The sequence below is a fragment of the Melospiza georgiana genome, chromosome 13, assembly GCF_028018845.1.
Source record: "Melospiza georgiana isolate bMelGeo1 chromosome 13, bMelGeo1.pri, whole genome shotgun sequence".
Lineage (NCBI taxonomy): Eukaryota > Metazoa > Chordata > Aves > Passeriformes > Passerellidae > Melospiza > Melospiza georgiana.
Genome location: NC_080442.1, coordinates 19387100 through 19410605, shown reverse-complemented (window position 1 = coordinate 19410605; position 23506 = coordinate 19387100). Strand labels below are relative to the sequence as shown.

The window sequence follows — 23506 nt, the reverse complement described above, 5'->3', positions numbered from 1 at the left end:
AGCCTGGAGAAAAGGAGGCTCAGGAGGGATCTTGTGGCTCTGCACAGCTCCTGACAGGAGGGGACAGCCGGGAGGATCGGGACAGGGATGGGAGGAGAGGGAACGGCCTCAGGCTGAGCCAGGGCAGGCTCAGGTTGGACGTTGGGAGGAATTTCTTCCCAGAAAGGCGCATTAGACATCGGGGCTGCCCAGGGAGGGTTGCAGTGCCCATCCCTGGAGGTGTCCCAGGAATTCCTGGGGGTGCCCCTCAGGGCTCTGGGCTGGGCACAGCTGGGACTGGGTGACCCTGGAGGGCTTTTCCAGCCTCAGCGATCCTGGGATTCCGTGACAGACACACCGAGGCTGTGCTGGAGGGGATGAACCACCCTGAGCCCCACAGTGAGAGCATCACCAAAAAATGGACAATCGCGTTGCACCTGCAGCACCACCCAGGCTCAGGAGTGTATCCAGGTTTACCTGGCAGACCTCTCTAAAAGCCTTCAAGTGTCAGACCCCTCCAAAGAAATATTTTAAAATCACAGCCTATATTCCATTTTTCTAATTAAAAGCTAAGGTTTTGAACCATTTAACATTCTATTTGAGAGGGGGGGAAACGTCCAGAAAACTGAGAAATGCAAACAGATTTTTTCTTTCAATAATTGCAAGCAATATCTCAAACTCAGCAATCTTAGACCATGGAGCTATCCAGTATGAACATGCTAATTAATCAGTTACTACCCAACAATATGCCCTGATTATTTACTGTACTACATGTGTGTAGAACAAGTAATTATTAATCATCACCAGCAACAAATTTCCCCTTCAAGTTCACCTCCCTGTAATTAATAGAGCATATAGTTTAGCTCTAATATCTTTCTTTAGTGGTGGCTGAGGATAGAAAAGTTGGAATGTGGTATTGTGCTGAAGGGGTGAAATAAAGTATTGAACCTTAAAAGTGATACAATGCTGTTGAGTTTCATTAATTACATTAATGAAGGTTGTCAATGATTGTAGTTCTTAATCTTTTGTTCTTCATCAATATAACAAATACTGCAGTCTAAAATGAAATGCAGAGGATCTGTACAATGTAACAGGGGATGCCTCAGAGCTACAGTATCCTGTTGTTAAATGGATTTGATACCAGTTTTTAAGGATAGCCTTAAAAATGCAGGGATTTGTTACCTTAACCTAGAGGGAAGGTGATGAATTCTCCTGATCTTGAGGTGCTGGAGATATTCCAGGAAAGAAGGAGGGTGAACATTTCATTTCAGAAGACATCTGGAAGTTGTGTTGATAAACTGCTTGGTTTTTTTTTCTCTGTGCTCAGAGTTGTCATTCTAAATGTGGAAATGTGGGCTAAAAGCTTTTTTTATTTCTTTTACCCAGGGCTTTAAACCCAACTACCTAAAACAGGAGACCCAGTTTCCAGTCTCATCAGCTCCAGGTAGCTCTTTCAGGAGACTGACCTGGTCTGTGCTGCCCTGAATTCTGGCTGAAACAAAATCCACCAAGTGCTGCCAGTTAAACAAACATCTCCATTTCCAGCTCTGACTCCTGGGGAGCACAAATCCTTTATTTTAATTGTCTGCATCCACTGCAGTTGCTGCCAAACCTGCTGGTCCTCACCTGCTTCCACGAGCATTCCTGCACTCCCTGCAGCTGAGCAGCCAGCTCCAGCTTTTGCCCAAACCTGGCATTTTTTTGGGGCAGTTTCTGATGGAGCCAGCTCCAGCTTTTGCCCAAACCTGGCATTTTTTGGGGCAGTTTCTGATGGAGCCAGCTCCAGCTTTTGCCCAAACCTGGCATTTTTTGGGGCAGTTTCTGAGGGAGCCAGCTCCAGCTTTTGCCCAAACCTGGCATTTTTTGGGGCAGTTTCTGATGGAGCCAGCTCCAGCTTTTGCCCAAACCTGGCATTTTTTGGGGCAGTTTCTGATGGGAAGCCACACTTGGGCCACCTTTAATCTTTTGCTTCACACTTGTTCTGTTTTCTTCCCATCCATTTCACGTTCTGAAATTCAATCTACAGTTCAACAACTCTATTACTCTTTTAATGAGTGGGAATAAATAATCCAGTAGTGTGAACAGAATATATTTCTGACTTTTTAACAACATTATAATTTCATTTTAAATCTGCAGCATTGCTAAAACCCACATTTTTGGCACCAGCAGCATGGGAGCTGGATGTGAGAGACTGCCGAGCAGTTTTCAATCCTTCCATCAGCTCAAGGCTCAGAAGTGTTAGTAGTAATTAAAAACTTTCTTTTTCCCCCCCCTCAAAATACATTTCACACTTTGCACACGCTGTGAAATCTCTCTCACCAAGGGAACTTTCAGGTCACTTGTTTCCTGCAAACACAGGTACAGTTTTCTTTTGTCGGGGCAGAACAAAGGCAGAAGGAAGTGCAGGTTCCATTTCCTCCCAGGACACTGCAGTCTATCAAGTGCCAGTGAACTAATGAGCCTCTCAGACCTTATGTTGTTCTGGCTTGGATCAAGGCTTCCTTTTCCTTAACCCTTTGCACACCAGCTCAAGTGCAGCTAAATTCCACCTTGGCAAAGTCTCTGTGGCCTATCCAAACCCAGCACCACGCTGATGTAAAACAGCAATAAAACCAGGAGTTAAAAATGCTCCTGTGGATTTTTATTTCAAGCAGTAACCAGCATTTATGCAAATGTTTTTATCTGCAAAGAATTAATTCTGTGATCAAAGTGGAAGAGGAAAAAACTCCACAGAAAATAATGTGTCATGCTGAGGGATCAAAGATTTGCTGTCAGGAAAGCTGGGGGCTGATCTCATGCAACTGCTTGGTCTTGTTTAGTATTTGTGGTAAAACTGGTTTGGCCTGAGCTTTTTGGGAACTAATCCCAAGGATATTTGCTATTCCTAGGATAAAAGCTCCATGCAGTGAGATCTGCTCTTCCTTAGTAAAATGTGGAGTGTGTTGTCTGTTGGGATATTAAAGATTTGATGGATAAAGATGATTTTACAAATATGATGTTGTCCTTTAACAACAGTGCACAGGAGTTGTGACCAAAAGGGTCACCAGTGTCCAAAGTGCAGATGGACAGACCTGCAAAAGCCATGGAATTCTGGGAATCACAGTGCAAGTAGAATTCTATTGATGAATTAATGCTATTACTGTTCTTTTTGATAATTTGAAAATGACCACAAAAGAACTGCTGCAAAAGTGTTTAGATAACAGAAAAAGCAGCATAACAATAGAGATGGCTCTGCAGAGGAATGAGGGTTGCTGGGATTACTGATGAAGTGGGGCTTAAATTAAAGCATTTATAGGCAAAAGACCCATGGAATAGTTTGAGTTGGAAGAGACCTTAAAAATCCTCCATATCCAACCCCCCTGCCACGGCAGGGACACCTTCCACCATCCCAGGCTGCTCCCAGCCCCATCCAGCCTGGGCACTGCTGGGATCCAGGGGCAGCCCCAGCTGCTCTGGGCACCTGTGCCAGGGCTGCCCACTCTCACAGGGGAAGATTCCTTCCTAATACCCCAGCTAACCCCAATGTCCTTCAGTTTGAAGCCATTCCCCCTTGTCCTGGCACCCCAGGTCCTCCTGAGGAGTCTCTCTCCATCTGCAGGGCCACCCTGAGCTCACCCCAAGCTTCTCCTGTGCAGGTGAACCATGAGCCATGCCAGCTGTGCCAGCCTTTCCTCCCTGCAGAGCTGCTCCATCCCTGCCAGTCTCTGCATCTGCCCACCCTGGCAGTCTCTGCACTCCTTTCATTCAGTGCTCAGTGTTTCAGCCTGTTGGAAAGGGAATTTGGGCTCCCAGGGCTCTTTTCAGTGGATGTGCTCCCCCTGCTCAATCAGTGACAAAGGCAGCACGACCCCATTAATGAGATTTTTAACCCACGTGCTGAACTCCAGGAATGCCAACAGGGACATGAGGAGCACTGGGATGATCCTGTGCTTTCCAGCCAGAAAGGTGGGATGTTCCCAGTGCCACAGGCAGCAGCCACAGAGATTTTCTGTCTCAGTTAATGCTACTTCACACACCAGGTCAGAAGGAAAACCAAACCTGTTCTTACAGATGAGGAAGCCTTTCCAGAAGCATAAGGAATGAGGCACTTGAACATTTTCTGTTAACTATTCTTTCAGAGCATCTGCTTCCCAAGGTTGCTCTTCTTCCAATCTCAGTTTGTTTTCTGCTGTAACTCCTAGAATTGCTTCAATGTCTCGAATTGCCATCTGTAACAGATTCCAGGAATACAAGTTATTTAATGGGCATTATAATGGAATCCAGCAGCCAGGGTGCACAGCTGGCAGTGCCTGCCTTGAAGAGGTAACAGGGTTACACGGGACAGGATGCACCAATTAAATTTAATATTACTTTGGAGACACTGGGGGAAATTATTAGTAAATATGTACAAATCCCAGGTAAATAAAAATACAATTTGTGCTCCTAATTAACTAACAGGTGTTTTATTTCACATATGTTCGTGCACAATGGAGAAAACTTCTCTGTTTTATTTTTCCTCAGTGGTTGCTTTTCATTCCCTCATATTGAAAAATGAGATTTTTTTTGTTGTTGTTGTTGCTTATTCTGTAACATGTTGAAATTTAATTATGTCTTCCCCAAAATCTGTCATTTCACACTCTACTGGAAAATCCAGTCAGGGTGGAAAGAAATCTGCTATAAATTATGTGACATGACTGAAGATACAAATCTAACACAGCGTTCCCCTTCACCTTTCACAAAACGCACACAGCATCTTGGAAAGTTTTTATAAAGTTAAAGCAAAAGGAGCTCCCTGTGGGCAGCTGAGCAATTCTGTGGGATCAAAAGCAGCTTTGTGAGGAGGGCCTGTCCCAGGGCACGGGCTTGGGTTGGTGATTCTTTGCTGGTTTTGGCTGCAGGGTGGGGGAACCTCCCCAGGGTGAGCCCCTGAGCTTTGTACTCCCCCTCTGGGATGGGCACGTTCCAACAGCATAGAAAATTGGGAACAAAATCCACCTGGAAAGGGATGGCAGGGCGAGGGTGGGAAGGAATGGATTAGTGGCTGCCTCTCTTAGAAGAAATGAGTGTTAATAATCCAAGCAGTTATTACCAACTGAGAGAATTGTTTCTAATTTAAGATTCTTACCTTGATGGTGTCCCTTTAAAATAAAGCAGACAATTGTGACAGAACTGTGTGAGGCAGTGCCAACAGCTCCTTTGCTCTTCCAAAGGACACTCGGGAACATTAGATTACAAATAATTTCACTCTCAAGGATGCCTCTTTTCAAAGAAAAAGTTTCAAACTTAAATTTAACTAACGGGTTCCGTGGGAGACCCACTACACTGACCCAGACACTGTAAACCACACACAGGCAGTGATAAAAAAGGAATGGTTTAGCACTTGTTTATGATCCAGCATGAGGTATTTGCAGGCCTTGTACAGAAATTAACCAGGATCGTTAGTTAATTAACACCTCACCTTAAAATTGGTCTCGCCTTGCATATTAGGTGCTGATATTTCTTGATGGATGATGAAGAGATTGCGAGCAAAGGTCAGGAGGACCCCCTGGAGATCCTCTCCGATTGTTCTGTTAATGATATCCAAACAAATGAGTTTACCAATGATTCCCTTCACATGCTTAAAAACAATCGCCCTCTCATTTGTGCCTGCCTGGTGCTGGAATTTAATGAGGATTTTCAATCTCACAAGGTGAAAATCTTCAGGGAGATATGAAAGATGAGGCTCCATTTTAACTTGTCAACGGGAAGGATTTGTGTAATAAATAATTTTTATTAATCAACTTAGCAGAAGTAAGCAGAGAGGTTTCAGCTACTCCAAGTAAAAGGTGACTGCTGAGGAAGGACTGAGGCAGCAGAACACTTGGAACACCCACATCACTTGGGAAAAACTTCAGCCTAAAATTTGGGCAAGACATTTCAGCAGGATCAGCATTCCTTGGATTGCTGTGGCTTTTGAGGCTCTGGTTTCCCAGGTCCACACAGACTCCCCACACCTTACGGGACAGGGAATTTCACTGAGGAATAATGTACCTCATGCACTGGAATCGACCACAGATCGCCTACAACCTTGAAAATAGCTCCCAATTAAGGCTATGAAGTTGCATTGAAAATGTGACGGCAGACAACAGGAATTTTCTTTGTTGCAAGTTGAGTTTATTTCTTCTTTCTTCTACCAAAAATTCAGATTTTTCCTTCCTGCAGAGGCTTTTTCTGTGCTGGGAAATCGTCAGCAGATCCCATTTCTGCCCTCCCTCTCCTTTTTAGTCCTTCCATGTCACTCATGCTCTCCAGAACTCTAAACATTTTCATTGCCTCCCTCTCACAGAACAGCAGGATTTCTTCCAGCATCTCCCAGGATTCACTGTTTATCTTTTTGCACAGGAAAAAGATATTGTTTAATTCACAGATCCTGCTCCCAAAACCTCCTTGTTCCTCATATTCATTACTTCTCTCTAAATGTAATTTCTTTCACCTGGTTCCAGCCAAACCTAATTCTATTTCTCATATTGTTCCTTCAATTTGTGGAGATCATTTTGAATTCTGTTCCTGCCCTCCAGAACACTTGCAGGCACATCCAGCACTTGAAGAAGCTGTTTTGTTATCCAGGTCATTAATGAAATAGCTGCAGCACCAAAGGAATACAGAACAGGCTGAGAGCACAACGCTGCAGCTCCTCCCTCATTACAGCCCATTTGGGCAGGAGACTTGGGCAAGAACAATGTAAAAAGGCATTAAACTTCACCCTCCTTTGCCTCCTGGAAGTCAGGCCTTTAATAATGTTGCCTGTAAGAGCAAGGCTGTGCTGATCCACGGCAGGGATTGCTCCTGAAGGGAATGCAGCTCTCCTGAAGCCAATTCCAGCAGCTCCTGAGCCTGCAGTGCCACCAGCCCCGGCTCAGCACAGCCCTGGCCTTTCTTTATTGCTGAAATGCTGAAATGCACCCTAAAACTGCCCCAAAGGCCAGTCCTGGGATAGGTCAGGGCCCTTGTCACTAGCCTTTGTCACTCTCTGCACATCCAGGGTGTCCCCAGCTGTTTGTCACCCTGGGTTAGGGACACTCCACACTTACATCATTCCCAGGCTGTGTCGCTTCTGGTCTTCATACAACACAAAAACTGTTCCCTGTTTTTCCTGTAAATGAAGACAAAATTGCTTTATTTATTCCCCAAACAGTGGGAATTGTGATAAATGTGTCACAGTAAGTACACACCCAAACTAAGGAGGGCTGGTTTGGGATTGTGTGTAAGGAATTCTTGCTCAGTTTAAATAGATTATTGTTTTAACTTATTGTAGAGACTACAATAAATACAGCAGTCTATTTCACAGCAAATATTTGGGTTTCAAAGCAGTAAGGGATGGTCAAAAGTGTCTTAAAAATTATCTCCTTACACAGTTATTTTTATCAAGAAGCAAGTTAACCCCTAAAAGTCTTATACACACTTAAATTGAAAGAAAAATAGGTGTATGTAGCACTTGGGGACATGGCTTAGTGGTGAACATGGGGGTGATGGGTTGAGGGCTGGATGATGTTAGAAGCCTTTTTCAAGCCTAACAATTCCATGATTTATGACTTACATTGCTAGAAGTGGTTTTACCATAAAAGACTTCACAAACAAAAATTCTGCAGGAGGAACATCACATTTGTCTCATGTTTCCTGCTCTTACCTGGGGGTCAAATCCAATGCCGTGGGCTTTGCAGGTGTGCAGGAGGAGGCTGTAGGAGATCCCTGAGAGGCTGCAGTGCCTCAGCTGGCTGCTGGCCACGGCACACCGGGGGCTGCTGGGGGCAGGCTGCAGAGAACACCAGCATTGCTCACTGTCACGCCAGCTCGGGGCACAGCCCAGCAGCTGGGGGCTGAATTGCTGCCTTTGCACCCAGGATTCCTCATTTTCACCATTTATATCAGAGCCCAACAACCAAATGCTGAATTACTGCCTTTGCACCCAGGATTCCTCATTTTCACCATTTATATCAGAGCCCAACAGCCAAATGCTGAATTACTGCCTTTGCACCCGGGATTCCTCATTGTCACACCATTTATATCAGAGCCCAACAGCCAAATGCTGAATTACTGGCTTTGCACCCAGGATTCCTCATTGTCACACCATTTATATCAGAACCCAACAGCTAAAATGCTGAATTATTGACTGACTGTTCACAAGGGATGGAGGGACAGGACAAGAAATGGATTCAGACTGATTGGGTGGGGTTAGGTGGGATATTGGGAACTAAGTGTTCCCTGGAATGGAATTCCCAGAGCAGCTGGGGCTGCCCCTGGATCCCTGGGATGTCCCAGGCCAGGCTGGATGGGTTTGGAGCACCCTGGGACAGTGGAAGGTGTCCCTGCCATGGCAGGGGTAGGATGGGATGAGCTTAAAGTTCCCTTCCAACCCCAAAACCATGCTGGATCCTGTGATTCCATAAATGGCTTTTTGCCAGTGAACTCAGCATGGAGTAAGGCTCCATTTGGAGGAATTCCTGTTCCTCACAGGCTCTGCTGGACACAGACATTTCCACAAACCCCTGTTTGACAGATCACATCCACAGAATTGCTCCATGAAGCACATTTTGGTGTTTTCATAGCTTCAGTGGTCACTGAGCTCTGTGAGAGCACTGGATCCAGCCTGGCCTTGGACATTCCAGGGATCCAGGGGCAGCCCCAGCTGCTCTGGGCTCCTGTGCCAGGGCCTGCCCACCCTGACAGGGAGGAATTTATTCCCAATATTTATTCCCACCTGACCTTGCCCTCTCTCCCCCTTGGATTAAGGTTTGTGCTGCATCAAGTTTAAACTCCCACCAGTGCCAGAAGAACGGAGATGTTGCTCTGAGGAGCTCTGTTCCAAACCAGGGCTCTCCTGGTGCTATTTTTAATGTCCCTGGGAGGAGGGACACTGCACATCAAAGCCTGTAATTTACAGTATTTCCCCTAAAATGATATTTGTTTTGACATTGACTCATTTAAATTGACATAGCTGAAATCCTGATCTCATACATCTCTGCCTGAAAATTAATCATGTTTATAATATTCTGAGAATTAATAACACCCATTGCTCAAGTCATTAACTTAAAAAAGGAGCTTCCAAAATCTGTTTCTCTGCAGTAGGGGACCACAAATAAATGAATGCTTGATAAAATAATCCAAGCAGCAGTTTAACAAGCGTAAACTTGAATGTGGCTGCAATAACACAGAACTATTGTTTAAGGGTTGGCATCAGGTTGATGAGGTGCTTATTTCAGCTACAAAGCATGCATACACATGCATAATGAACTGCAGGATGAATTATTAATGTGTTGCTTATTTAGCCTCATCTGTCTAGAAGATAATGTATCCTAACTATAATGAGTGATTGGTTTTGTACATAATTACAGGAGCAGCAGTATCTAGGAAATTTGTTCTTTCAAAGAAGGAGTTCTAAAAATAAAATCCCTGCACAAACTGCGGGGCTGCTCCGTTTTATCAAAATCAGCCCTACCAGCATGGAGAATATCTAATAAATTAAAAGGGACAGAATCATTATTAACATCATAATTTTACACAAAGTGTTTTACTTAATCATTCATTACAGATCATGTGCAGTAAAAACATTTGTCTCTTGGTTTGTTTCTTTTTCTCTTTTCCTGGGAGACTGGAGTCTTGTAGTTAACTCTTCAGGAGATAAAAATCTCAGAAATACAGAAAGAATTAAAAATAAAGCATAAAATAACAACAATTTATGTTAATTCTGACAGAATTTTAATTAAAAAAAAAGTTGCTACTTGATTACTTTTCATTTCTAAAACTTGGACTACTGGGACTAATCAGATCTAATTTACTTCTCTCCAACTAAAAGTGGTTGCTTGACGAGAACAATGGATCAAGAGCTCGTTAACCTCTAAATTACAGCTCCATGACATTTTTGGAATGGTGATACATCCCCTCCTCTACGGATGGAAAAAAGGGAGCTGTGAATCTTCTGTCAAAATATGGCAAACAGCTTTTGTTGTCTGTCCATATGTGTATGTACACAGACAGACACTTCCTTATGCTGGCTTTTCTAAAGACTTTTCTTCCTATTTTATAGAGCCCCAGAATATTTGTGTAGGGAAGGGACCTTGAGGCTGATCCCATTCCACCCCTGCCATGGGCAGGGACACCTGGGGCATCCCAGAGTGCTCCAAGCCCTGTCCAGCCTGGCCTTGGGATGGGATTGTTCCCCTTTAATTCCTACTGTGCTGTTAGCCCATGGCTTCATTAACCTGGTAAACTCCAAGAGCAGCAGTTTAAAACCTGAAGGGAGCAGATTCAGCTCCTCTGGAACAGAACATGAACTGGGAGTTCCGTGAATGGTTGTATTCAGGAGCACATCACTGCTTACAGGTTTTGTCCCCTCGTGCTGGACCCCTTGGCTTTGGCTCTCCTTTGCTCCCAGAGGTGCTTGCAGGATGCTGGAGCCACAATCCACATCTCCATCTGTCAGGTACACCAGGAGCTGACTCAGGGCCAGCTGGTCACTGTAGCCAAGGTCAAGGTCTGTTGCCCACACCTAATCAAAAACAAAGAGGGGCATTCAAATAAATTAAAAAGAACAACAAGAAGAGCAAAATTCAGCATTTGTGAAGGAACATCTCTGCCTGGTTTTGTCCTGTGTGTTGGCATTCCGGTGCTGGGGCAGGGTTGGCAGTGATGGAGATGTGAGGAAGGAATTCCTGGCTGTGAGGGCGGGCAGGCCCTGGCACAGGTGCCCAGAGCAGCTGGGGCTGCCCCTGCATCCCTGGAATGTCCCAGGCCAGGCTGGACAGGGCTTGGAGCAGCCTGGGACAGTGGAAATGTCCCTGCCGTGGCAGGGGTGGCACTGGAGGGGCTTTAGGGTCCTTTCCCACCCAAACCATTCTGGGATTCTGGGATTCCACAAACCACTTCCAAACAGGAACAGCCAGAACTCTTCTGTAGCTTCAGAACTAATCCTCCAGGGAGGCTGAGGGAAGCACTATGGATTCCTTCTGCAAGGCTCTCCACCCCAATAACCAGAGCTTGCTTTTCCCAGGAGTTTTTCCCACTTTAAAAATCCCTGTGCCTACTCTGCCAGTGAGAGATGTTCCCACACACCAAGAGCTGCCCTACAGAGGACCCCTTAAAACAAATCTCCCAGTGAACAACTCGCCACAGCCCTGGAATGGTAAATGGACTCATTATAAGGATATTAAGGGGTCAGGCAGCCAAGGCCTCTTGGAAAAGTGGAGTTAATTTCAGAATCATATGCACAGAGTAATGCCCTTTGGATAATGGGGAATAAATCACCCCAGTAACAGTTGTTAATGTCTAACTGCCAAGTATCTGTTGCTGTATTAAATATCCTATTTGTCAACTTAAATATTTCCTGCTGCACGGTCTAAAATGCAAATTGGATGCTAATGGCTGGCTTTACTTAGTAATAGGGGAATGTTCCCCAATTATAATACTTAATTTTCTTCAATAATTTATTGTTTATCATCACTTCTGTGAGACAGGAGGAACTTTGCTGTCCATTTCTCCTTTCCCAGTGTGTGCCAACTTTTTCAATGAGCCAAATAATAATTATAAAGTATTCACATTGTGGGAGTGTTCCATTAATTTTGATAAATATTATCAACAAATCTCTGTCAATATGTCCTAGATCTTGTCTGAGCTGGGTTTTGCCCTTTCAATTAAAATTTTGCCCTCAGAAAGAAGTGACAAAGCTGAATGAGGGAACCAGGGAGTGAAAATCTCAGATATCTGAGGGCTGTTCACTGGCTCCAGGTGAAGTTTTTGCTCTTATCCCAGACTCTGATATTACACCTGATCTCAAAATCCACACCTGAAGCTTTACTGAACACAAACAGAGCTGCAGGAGGCAGCTGGACTAAAGAGGCACCATGAAAAAGGTAAAGGGTAGAAAAAGGTACAGCCAAAACATCCCTGTGACTGAAGTGAGTCCCAGAGCAAAATGCAGGGAATGGGCCGAGGATTTAACAGCAGATAAAACATTAACAGACATTCACAAAGCAGCCATCAGCAGTGGATGAATCCATTCCCCCCTCCCAGGGACCCACACAAACCCCACCAGGCTGGGGCAGATCCTACCTGGTCAGTGCCTACAACTCAAACAGGAGCAAATGACATTGTTTTCATTTCAGATGGAGACAAAACCCAGTACTTACTCGTGTGATGCATTTCACAGCACCTAAACAAAGCCCCAGCCCGCCAGGCTGGCCCCAGTGCCCAGGAGCTGCTCTGGAGCCCCTGCTCCAGGGAATGGCTCCCAAGGAAAGGGCTGGGAGAGCAAGGAAGAACAGAAAAAGCTTCCAGCAGGGCAACCTCTGTGCTGGAAATTATGAGATTGACCAAATACTGGTTTAAGGAGTTGCTGTTTGCATCCAGAGGGGATTAAGTCGTTTTTGTGTGTGATTTCATCATCTCAGCCCCATTCCTGCTGCTGCCTGTAAAATGAAGAGTTTGGATCCACAGGGGGATGAAGGAAATGTCCATCCCCTCCCCTGCTGTAACAAAGGAGAGCTCCAAACCCCCCTTAAGCTTCACATTCTCCTCAGGTAAAGTCATTGTAATATTTTCATTTTCCAATCTAAGGTGTGGGGAGGAGAAGGAGGAGGAGGAGGAGGAATAGGAGGAAGGCAAACATGGCTGGAAGCCACCTGTCCACCTCCTTCCATCCCTGAGCCCGGGGCTGAACCACCCCTGCTGGAACTCAGAGCAGCCAAATGGTCACTCCTTGGTGCCAGCTGGGATCACCCCCAAGGACTGATTGCCTGGCTCAGGGCTCTCTGAGAACACTTTGGCTGTGGCCATGTCCCCTCCTGCCCTGGATGTGTCCCAGAACATCCCTGGCGTGGGGGAGAGAGGAAGAAGCATCAGATGGCACAAGATTTTCCAGCTTTATCCTAGCAGGGGATTCCCTTTTGCCATGGAAACACAAAAATGTCCTTTAAATCCCCTTTGTGCTGCTACAGAAATGGGAGAACGCGGGGCCTGGACAAGGGGTCTGGCCACATAAATAATCTCCTCCAGTAAATCAGGAACTCTTAGAGATGACCTGTGCAAAGGTGAAGTTTAAGTAAAGAATGATACAATCCTATAGATTAACAAACATCTATTAATGACCCCATCCCCATTTTCTGAGCATACACAATAAGGGCAGGGATGTAATTGTACACATTTATGATTGGGGGAGTCAGATCCTGACAGGATTGCATGGAAAATTAGCAGAACACATGGAGTTCTCATCTGAAGTGTGGGGATTTTCAGAATTTATGTTCAGAAATTAAAGTGGAACAGAACAGCCTAGAACTGATACTTGATTTTCAAAGTCCAAAGGCAGTAATTAAGATTTTAGATAGATTTAAGACTGGTTTTAGGTCAAGCTAAGCACAGAACAGATTAGGACTCTCCAGATTCCCACCAATGGAAACAAAAGGAGTTAGAAATACATCCTGCAAGACTTGCTGGCTGTTTATCCCAGGGAACATTTGCTTCCAGGGGATTCTCCTTGGGCACACACAGCCCCAGAGCCGGCGCTTTGTGCTGAAGACAGCTCCAGTGAATAAAGCCACAATTATGCTGGAATTCTTTACAGCTTCCATAAAAACGCTTCAGCGTTAGAATGTAAACTTGAGAAGGGAAGGAAACATAAATTCTTAAAGAGTTCCTAAATTACAGCTCGGCTCTCTCTGGTTTAGCTGTTTTATCTGCTCTGCTATCGACGGCTGCGTTATTGTGAAGAGCACCCGTGCTAGTTTTAAAGAAGTGCTTGAGTGATACTGTGAAAATGTCAATTAGTAAAATATTAATGCAGAGAGTGGCTTTTGTGACTTCCCAACCTGCGGGAGGATGGATTGGGGCGGTGCTGCAGGCTCTCCTCCGGCTGCCATCTCGTGGCAGCTGCTGGCATGGGCTGGGCTCGCCCAAAAACTCCAATTTTAGGGCTCTGCCACTCCCCTGTCCTGCTGGGTGATGGTTGGTGGCAGCACTGTGGCTCTTGTTGGAAGATAGCACATAAAAATGTGTTGTTTTTTGTCTGGAGAAAATTGCTGGAATTGTCCAGCCTCAGCACTTTATCCAATTTATTATTCCCTCACTGTTAGGAAAGGCTGGAGCTGTGTAAAAGCCACCAGACCTATGGAAAAGGTGGCTTAGGATCCTGCTTCTCCAAATTATTATGTAAGGAAGTGGATGTGTTAAATATTCCCAGTCAATGCAGTGGATTTATTTGGGTGCAGCTCCCAGCTGGGATCTGACAGCTCTGGGCAGGATTCCACTCCCAGGGACCAAGGTTTGGCTTGAAATGATCATTGTGGAAAATAAAGTGGGAATCAGAAGGGATTCACTCCAAATGATGCACCTCCACTTCTTCCCCATGACACTGAAAACAGCATCTCCATCTCCCTTCCCTCAGGATCAAGGCACAAACTGAAACTGAGATGGAAACAAATTCCTGAGGCAAACAGGGAATTGTGTGGAGTCCCAGCTTTCCCTGCCCCTTGGATCTCGTGGCAGCCAAGGCTCTGTCTCCCCACTGAGACAACACACATTGTTCCTTATCCATCCTTTTCTCCTAGTGCTCCAAAAATCAATATTTTATTTTCTGTAAAACACACTTGGAAAGAATTCCTGAGTATCCTGTACTTCCAGGAGCTACATCTGAGCCTCCCACCTACTGCATTCAAGGGGACCCTTGTGAAAGGAGTGAGCAAATGTTCCAAGGGTCTGACAGGATTTCTTGTTTGCCAAAAAAATGGTGCTTTCAGGAACACAAGCCTTTGTGTGATCTCTCTCTCACAAGACAGATGGCCTCATTAATTGCCTCCACATCCAGTTAAATTTAAAAACCTGTGCTTAAATAATGTTAAGGTTGTGGTACATGCTGATAAACATAGGAAATGTTAAGGTAAAAATCAGCTGGGAACAGGGAAGAAAACCAAGAGGGAACAGACAGGGATTCTAAGAAGCCACAATAATCACTAAATGATTTAATGTGTCCTTGTTTGCGCCAGGAAATGTCACAACCTCAATAATCCAGGAAGCAATCCTGCATTTCAGTGACCTCCTGGCTTGACTGGAGCAATTGGCAGAACTCCCATGGATTTCCATGGGTGAGGATGTCATCCCTTCCTCTTTTTAAAGAACTTCCCATGGAACTTGCCCAGTATGGCTCACCCAGAGTTCTGACTGCAGTGCCTTGCACATCCATTTTGGGAGTCAAATATAGGCGGGATCTGAACTGCAGAGCTCACAGATTACTGTGAGGGCAGGCCCTGGCACAGGTGCCCAGGGAAGCTGGGGCTGCCCCTGGACCCCTGGAAGTGCCCAAGGCCAGGCTGGATGGGGCTTGGAGAAACCTGGGACAGTGAAAGGTGTTAAAATGAGGGGATGGAATGAGATTATTTTTAAGGTTCCTTCCTACCCAAACCATTCCATGATTCCATGATTATTCTGATTCTCTTGTTCACCACAGCCACCCTTACAGTGCTGTCAGCTCCCAAAAACCTCAAAGCTCCCCAGTTCCCCACAGCCTTAAAATCCAGGGATGCTCCCTTTTACAGTCAAACACATCCTAAACAGTGAGGTGAGGTCCTCAGCGAAGATCCCGGAAGAAAACAATGTCAGGAGAGTGAAAAACAAGGAGATGCCTCAGGTGCTGATAGAATACCCCCGCGCTTCCCTCAGCTCGCATGCCCCAGAGTTTGGAAACAGTTTGTTCCAAAGGGCAAAGCTTTTTCCTGACATTTTTTGGAGTTCCATGGGAAAGTTGGGGTTTCTCAGCCTCAGGGAGACAGGGTGAGGTCCCAAACCTGCCCCACTCACCTGCTGCCGCCCCGTTTGGGGATGGGTGAAAGCCACGAAGTCCACGGAGAAGTAGCCCAGCACTCCTTTGGCTTTGCAGGCCTCCCCAACCTTCAGGCAGAGAGCCTGGAGAAGGCCGGGATCCACGGAACGCTGTGGGATGGTGGTGCCAGAGGATCTGAGGGGCCCCTCGGCGTGGAGCTGCTCCCCAGACGCCAGCAGAGTCAGCTCCCCCGTGGGCTCGATCAGCAGATCCACCGTCAGGTTGGCGACGCTGCCCGAGCAGGGAAAGGCTTCGATCACCCCCCCTGGAACGGGACAGGAATTCCCGTGGGATCAAACCCACCAGTGCTGCCCTTCAGAGGGCACAGGATGGAGCCTCCAGCTCCAGGAGAAACAGCAAATCAATCGGAGCAAGGGGAGCAGCAGAGCCAGAATGGCGGGTCTCACGGAAGAACAAGGAGTTGAATTTGTGATTTTCATTCCCACTTCCAAAGGGGATCAGTCCCACACTGACTGGAAAACAATCCCTGCGGTGGCAGGAGAGAATCCAGCTCAGCACCAGCCCAGAACAGCTGGGAAATGCAATGTTGGGATCTGGGGGATGGCAGCTCCTGCTGGGAGCTCATCTTGGAGACTCCCATCCATGTAATGGTCTTAGCTAAGAGTCTGCCTGTGGCATTCACCCACAAGAGGAATTTGGCATGGAATAACAATTTCCAGCTTGGTTTTCCACACGAAAATCACCAAGGTAACTGCCTGGCACTCTGGATTTGCCTTTTCCTTGCATATAATGCCATAACCCCATTTATTTGGATTAACAGCTATGTAATAAAATTGGTACTAGATGTGTTAAGTGGCATTATTTAAAAATAAAAATACCTTCAAGGCTTTGATTCATCCTTGCCTCTTCCATAAAGAAATCTATATATTAAATATTCTCACATTTACCTCACATGCTGGAATTCCCCAAAACCTTTCCCCAGATGTGACAGCCTTTGGTGCAGGACCCAAGGATTAAGGAGTTGGTGCTTATGGATTCAGAATCCAGGATAAATATGGACTAAAAGCTTGGATAGGACAAGTGAATGATAGAACAGTGGCCCATAATTCATTGGTAAATGAACATTTGAAGCATAATGGAGAAATAAAAGGAGATAAATATTTAAATGGGCCCAAGACTAACAAGAATATGGCAGACAATATGGCATAATTACTCCTTCTAACACTTCCCAGCGACTTTGCAGTCTTATTTACCTTGAGTAAGAAATGTTTGGAGGAATTTTTCCCATGTAGGGAATCGTTTCTCATTGACTGGCTGTACGTGCTGTGCTAAAAGGCCCGGCAGCTCCTGGGAGATCTTCACCAAAGCTAGCTCCTGCAGAAACAAATTAAATAGAACCACAAGCAATTTTACTACAGAAATGAAAACTGCTTGTGGGGTGATTAAAAACCAGGCCTCCAACAGGCAAAAAAAAAAAATGTGGTTACTGTTTACCCACAGTCAGGAAGCCTTTTTTAATTTTTCTGCTTGCTCCTCTTCCCTCCTCCTGCAAACTGTCCTTCTCTGAAAGCCAATCCCCCCCTCAGCACAGCATCTCTCGCATTATAATTTATATCAATAATTGGATTTGGCATCTGAAAATGCCAAGTACTTGGTAACTGCTTTGGGATCAATAGCAGCAGTCAATAACTTGTACATTGCTTGTATTTTGAAGCAGCATATTGAAATAGTCACATATGCCAGCAATAGTTTTGCTGGTTCTATGTTTAAGCTCTTCTAGCAACCCAAATACCCTTTTGACAGAAAAAAAAAAAAAGAGAAAAAGGAATAATCAAGCAAAAGCATTTCTAAAGCAGGAGATATCCTTTTAAATCTGCAAAATATCTGTAACAAATTCCCAAGTGCCCGTGTCTTTGCTGGGATTTGATTAGTCACTCCACAGCTAAAGCAGCTTTTTTCCTAGTTTCAAATTCTTTATTATCACACACACAGCCCAGCCCCATTAAATACAGCAAGTAACTGCTCTGCTTTTAGTGCTCCCCAAAGCCCCAGAAGAACAGGAGCATATAAAGTGCAAGGACCCTGACTGGATTGCTTCAGGCTCCTTTCCTTGCTGCTTCATGAGCCTCCCCTGCTCCCCGGGGGCTCCTTCCCCCATTTCCATCCCCTCTGCTCAGCTGCAGCAGTGACCAGCCCTGCTCTGGCCCTGCCATGTCCTCAGCCACCATCACCCCATGCCAGCCTCTGGAGGAACATGAGGAATCCTTGTGGCTGACAGCTAAGAATAGCAAATAAAAAATGAAAGCTGTTTTTCCGGAGCAGTGAGTTTGCAGAGATGGGCTTTGTCATGGAGCACATGATGGAAAGTAACCAAAAATGCAAATTCCAAATGACTTCACTGGGATTTGCCTACCAGCACGAGGAGGATGGAGCAATGATTGGAATCACTGGATGGTTTGGGGGGAAGGGAACTGAAATCCCACCCTTTTCCACCCCTGCCAAGGCAGGGACACCTTCCCCTGTCCCAGGCTGTCCAAACCCATCCAGCCTTGGACATTTCCAGGGATCCAGGGGCACCAACAGCTCCTCTGGACAACTGGGGAATATGGGATGAACTCTGCGTGCAGGAGAGCTGGATAAACCCTGCTGCTGGCTGCAGCCACCCTGAGACTGCAGGAAAGGGATTTTCCACCTGGGAAAGGGATTTTCCACCTGGGCCTCCTCAGCTGCCCAGCCATGGAAGGGGGACAACTGAGGGGAAAAATACCTTAAAAATATGGGTGCTCACATGGTGATGCTGATCTGGGATATGTGGACCCCTATCATATAATAAAGAGGAAAATATGTTCTTGACTTAAAAAATATCACAAAGAAAGGGGTTAAAAGTGGTTTTAGTCAGTAGATCAATACATTGAGCAGCACAACCTCATGGCAAAAACAAAGGAGCACATAAAGCATGAGATCTAAACTCAGAATTTACCCAGCTTCAGGTTTTTACCCTGCTCATTTCCTGAGGATCTGAAGGAGGAATTTTGGGTTTGGATGGCTGAACTGACTGAAAGAGCAGAGCAGTGAGCAAACACCCATTGGCCTTGTGTAGGTTTGTGTTTGTGCTGAATTACTGCTGAGCCAACAAGGCACGGGCTGAGGTGGCTCATGAAAATCCTCTCATCTTTGGAGGGAGGATGTGAGCCTTGATGGATGGCCTGGAATTGCTGCCCCACAAATCAGCTCCCAGCTGGCAGTGCACCCAGCAACACCTCTGTCATTCCCTCCTCATCCCTGAGACCTGCTGACTCAGGGTATGGAGCAATTTAAACAGAAATATAAAAACAAACAAAGCAAGAGGTGTACCGCGGCTGCCTGAAAGATTTTGATAAATCACAGGTGGAAAAAAACCAAAACAGAAATGTCTGCTGGATGTGGAGGCATTTGGGAGTGCTGTGCCCAGGTTTGTGTAAGGAACAATTAAAGTGGGACACAGATTTTCCAGTGCCACAGTTCTGAGCTGCTTCTCCTTTCACACAGAGCTGGAGGATCACACCTGGCTGTGGAAGAAACCTCCCTAACCTGGCTGCAAAATCAGGCACAACTTCAAGGAAATTTTCTCTTGCACATCTAGGGATGGTGCTTTAGGATAATAAATCATGGAATCCTGGAGTGGTTTGGGTTGGGAGGGAACTTAAATCCCATCCCATTCCATCCTGCCACTATCCCAGGTTCCAGCCTGGCCTTGGACACCTCCAGGGATCCAGGAGCAGCCACAGCTCTGGGGAGTGTGAAGGATGTGAGCACCAAACCTGTCTGACAGAAACAAAGCAGGATTTTAAACAAATAATCAATTCAAGAAAATCTGCCAAACCTCCCTCGAGCCCCAAGCCCAGGTGGGCTCTCAGAACAAAGCCTGGGCACTCAGGGTGCCCACAGAAGGGACTCACCCTTTAGGGATCAGCTCCTGGAATCCTGGTTGGAGGGGTTTTTGCAACTGTAAGCTCTAAAAAGGCAATAATCCGGATTATAGGGAGTTTTAGTAGGCAAATTCAAGCCCGCATCCAACATTCACTCATGAAGTCAAACCTTTTAAAAGGATCAGTGCTCAGCTGGCTAATTTCATTTAAATTGGACAGTATCTCCAGCAGAGCCTACCAATGTTTTCTCTCTTGATGTGGCCCCAAACAATCCAGGACCACAGGCTCAACAGAAACAGGGAGCATTTGTTCAAACCTTGCAGCTGATGTTTCTCAGAAGCACTAAAAATGAGCAGCTCAAATATTGTTTACATCATGTAGAAATCTTTACATCTCTCCCAATTGGTTTAGCACCTTTTTATAACAATGAAGAAGCACAAAAAAAAAATTACAGCTTTTTCCCACTAAATGAGAAATAATTTCTCACCCTTCTGCAAGATGAATTTTGAAAGGTTTTCTTTGGCAGTTGCAACACAAAATTAGGACCAAGCATGGCAGATGTTGGAGGCTGTAGTAGGAAATCTGCTGGAGACAGAAAGAAAAAGAAAGAAAAGCTGAAAAGCTGGTTGAGAAGAAAAATAAATAAATAAATAGGAAGAAGAAATAGAAACAGGAAGAAAGATCTGGGGAAAGCAAGAGGCTGCAGAGCAGGATGCATAAGATACAGGGGTTTTTAGCTAAAAACCAGATGGAAAGGATCATTTAGACCTTGCAAGCAAACACAGTGAAGAAAGGAACTCCAAATTCCTTTAAAGGAAAGCTGAGTGGGTCAGAGAGGAATAAAATCAGCAGAGAGCTCCTGAGCAATACAAAGTGCCACGACTCTGCTGCAGTCAGTGGAGCTGTGGCCGTTTATGCCACTTGGATGGCACAATGACAATTCCTGCCATTTATAAGCACATCCTTTCTCTTGTGAGCAGTGGAGCTGGGATAACTCACTCCAGCCTGGGTGGGAGCTGGTCCAGCCCTGATGTTCTCAGTGACACCAGCAACCATGGAAGGAGCCAGCGCCTGCTGCCCAAATGTCCAAGTAACTGCCATTATTTCCTGTTTTGCAAATTAAACTGATTGGGCACTTTTTTCTTATTCAGACAGGTCCACCCCGGCCAGAAGCACAAAGTACCACAGCGAACAGAATAAATGGAGAGATCTCTAAAACTGGGAATGGCTTTGGAAGCAGCACACTGAACACCCTCTATCTTCTTAAAGCGTGCAACCTGATTTAAAGCCCGGGCTTTTCAGTGTTAACTGCAAATTTTAAAATTAAAAAAGTGCCAATTCTGCCTTCCCCAGAGCTGGGAAAGCATGTTCTGAGCTCGGGTCCCATCATGGCAAACAGCCGTCATTACCGCCTCACACAAATGCTTTTCCTATGTAAAATTGCTTTGTAAAATATTTGCTCCATCTGCTGAAAGGAGCAAAGACAATTTTCCCTGATAGCTAATGGCCCATTTCAGCTGCCTGCCATGGAGGGGGTGCAGAACACAGAGCCCACAATCCTGCACTTGCCTGGGCGCATCCTCGCTGCCCGCCGGGCCGGCGCTGCTCCCACTCGAGGGTTTGTGGGGCTGGGGCACATCTGCCATGCCTCAATGAGCCCCACAGACAGCACAGCCCCTTCCAGGCTGCCACAACAAGGAGCTGAGCTCCTTTTCAAAGCCCCAGCCCTTCAAGTGCTGCTCCTTTTCTCACACCACATGGGGCCACGGCTCTGCGCGCTCAGGGTCTGGGCACTGAAAGATCAAGCACTTCTTTTAATTCTAAATTCAACCACAGACACACAAAAACCCCACAAAACCCCCTCTGCCCCACTCCAAACCCCCTCCCAAGCGCTCCTTTCATTGTGCACTTTCCTATTTAGCATCCATTGAAAAGCACATGTTTACATTGTGCCCCGAACTACTTCAACATCTGCTAACAGACCAATAAAAAATAAATAAACCAGGATTGTTTAGGAAGAGAGATCCTTCCTATTTCCTGCAAACACTCCGAAAGTGGCAGCGGCAATTTGCTGCCAGATCCCTGCTCGGAAAACAATCTATGCAGGGAAATCAAAGATCAAATCTGTGCTGCAAAAATCAGCCAGGAAAAGGATCTTCAAAGTGCTGTGAACTCCTCAAATAATTCTGCTTGTTTATCCACTGAATGTGAATTTAGGATCAGGATAATTTTATTAGTTAGTTTGCTTTCTAATCTAAATAAACATTCCAAATTGTGTCTTTTGCAAGGTGCATCCTGCATGTGCAAGGTTCCCCACATCTTCCTTCAGAGCAAAGAAAACATAATTGTCACGATCTTCAAAAATCTCTCTTCAAAACAATAATCCTGTATTTATTTTAAAGGCAGCATTTGTGAGTTCAGGACATTGGGATGTTGATTCTCACATAAAATGAGACCAGGAGTGTTTGAAGGCATTTTCCTGTATTTTAGAGAGATTTCTGCAAGTGCATTTTCTGTATTTTAGTGAGATTTCTGCAAATGCACAAACAATTCTGATGTCCTCAGAAGAAAATTATTTTTGCAATTAATTGACTTTCCTTTTTTTCCATCTCTATAAAATTGCTACACTTCTGTGACTTGCTCTCCTTTCTGGTTTGTATCTCTAAACAAAATATTCTAATGAATTCCAAAAATGTGGTTTCAGAAAGGAAAAAAACCTTATATGGAAAATCCACAGTCACTTCTCAGGAATTTTATGGAAATTGCTGTAATGCTACAGGAATTGTCAGACAAAACCTGCATTGTTTTTCACAAACAACACACACTTAAACTCCCTTTATTCCCAGAGTTGCCTATGCGTTACTTTTTGGATTTTAGCAAAACAAACATTTTTAAAATAATCCAAGCAGGCATTTTATTGGCTGCACCAACATTAAGGCATTTCAGATTTCTTTAGTGCTCCTGCTTTATCCTCTCCTTCCCCACTGTTATTGCTACAAACTGGCACTTAAATTCAATTGATTCAAAATATTCTGGATCCATATGGCCTCAAACCCTGGAGCTGAAGTTCTGATATTGCCTCACTGCTGTTTTCTAGCATTTGCCTCTCCTCCAGTCCCCAGATGGTGGAAGTAACATTTAAACCTCCTTTTCCTCTGCCTTGTACAATAGACCTTGGCACCATTTCAACTGTTTACTCCGGTAATTAACAGCACTGATACCACAACAATTACAACTCCTACAATCTTAGCACAATAATGCTATGAATTAGTGAGAGCTAATGGCTGGAAGGTATAGTGGTTCCAGACTGAGATCTGTGCATTTCTCGAATAAAATAAAAGGTAGGAACAGCACGCTGGCGGTAGACAATGATTACCTAGTAATTAGTTTACACAAAGCTTCCTATTTAATGGCAAAACGCTGTAATTAACGCGTGACAGAAAATCAAAGGGTACTTTGTAAGCATATGAAAAATTAACACTGCAGGCCTATAGCTTTATGTACTGATTAGGAGCATATTAAATCAATAGGACACACAGCCCAACAGCTTGCAGAGCCCCTGCTTGTGGTTCAGGGATGATATTCTGGGTTTCACCAAGCCCAGAGACACAAATCTGCTTCATTTCACCTCAGATTTGCTCATCACGTGCAGATAATCTCAATAAACTGAGGGTTGTCTGCAGGTGCAACGAATATTTCAATTATTTGGAATAATTGCTCTGCTCTCACTAAAAAACCTCCAGCACTGCTCCTTTCCATCACTGAGCTCTTCCTGAAGTCTTTGGGCTCCTTTTCTTTCCCTGTTAAACATGATATCAGTTAGAAGAAATGCTAAAAT

The 23506-nt window shown here is 45.1% G+C and overlaps 1 protein-coding gene across 1 annotated transcript in view; it reads right to left on the bottom strand.

Annotated features, from left to right (window-relative positions):
- Positions 1-3517: 3517 nt before the first annotated feature.
- IQCH (IQ motif containing H) overlaps positions 3518-23506 on the bottom strand; it is a 50907-nt gene continuing 30918 nt past the window's right edge. Inside the window, exons 14-20 of the mRNA XM_058033408.1 lie at positions 17014-17134; positions 15778-16064; positions 10316-10483; positions 7625-7750; positions 7029-7090; positions 5417-5525; positions 3518-4187 (exon numbers count right to left, since the gene is read on the bottom strand). Of these exons, the coding sequence (XP_057889391.1) occupies positions 4086-4187; positions 5417-5525; positions 7029-7090; positions 7625-7750; positions 10316-10483; positions 15778-16064; positions 17014-17134 (975 nt within the window). The 3' untranslated portion in view covers positions 3518-4085. The remainder of the gene's footprint in view (positions 4188-5416; positions 5526-7028; positions 7091-7624; positions 7751-10315; positions 10484-15777; positions 16065-17013; positions 17135-23506) is intronic.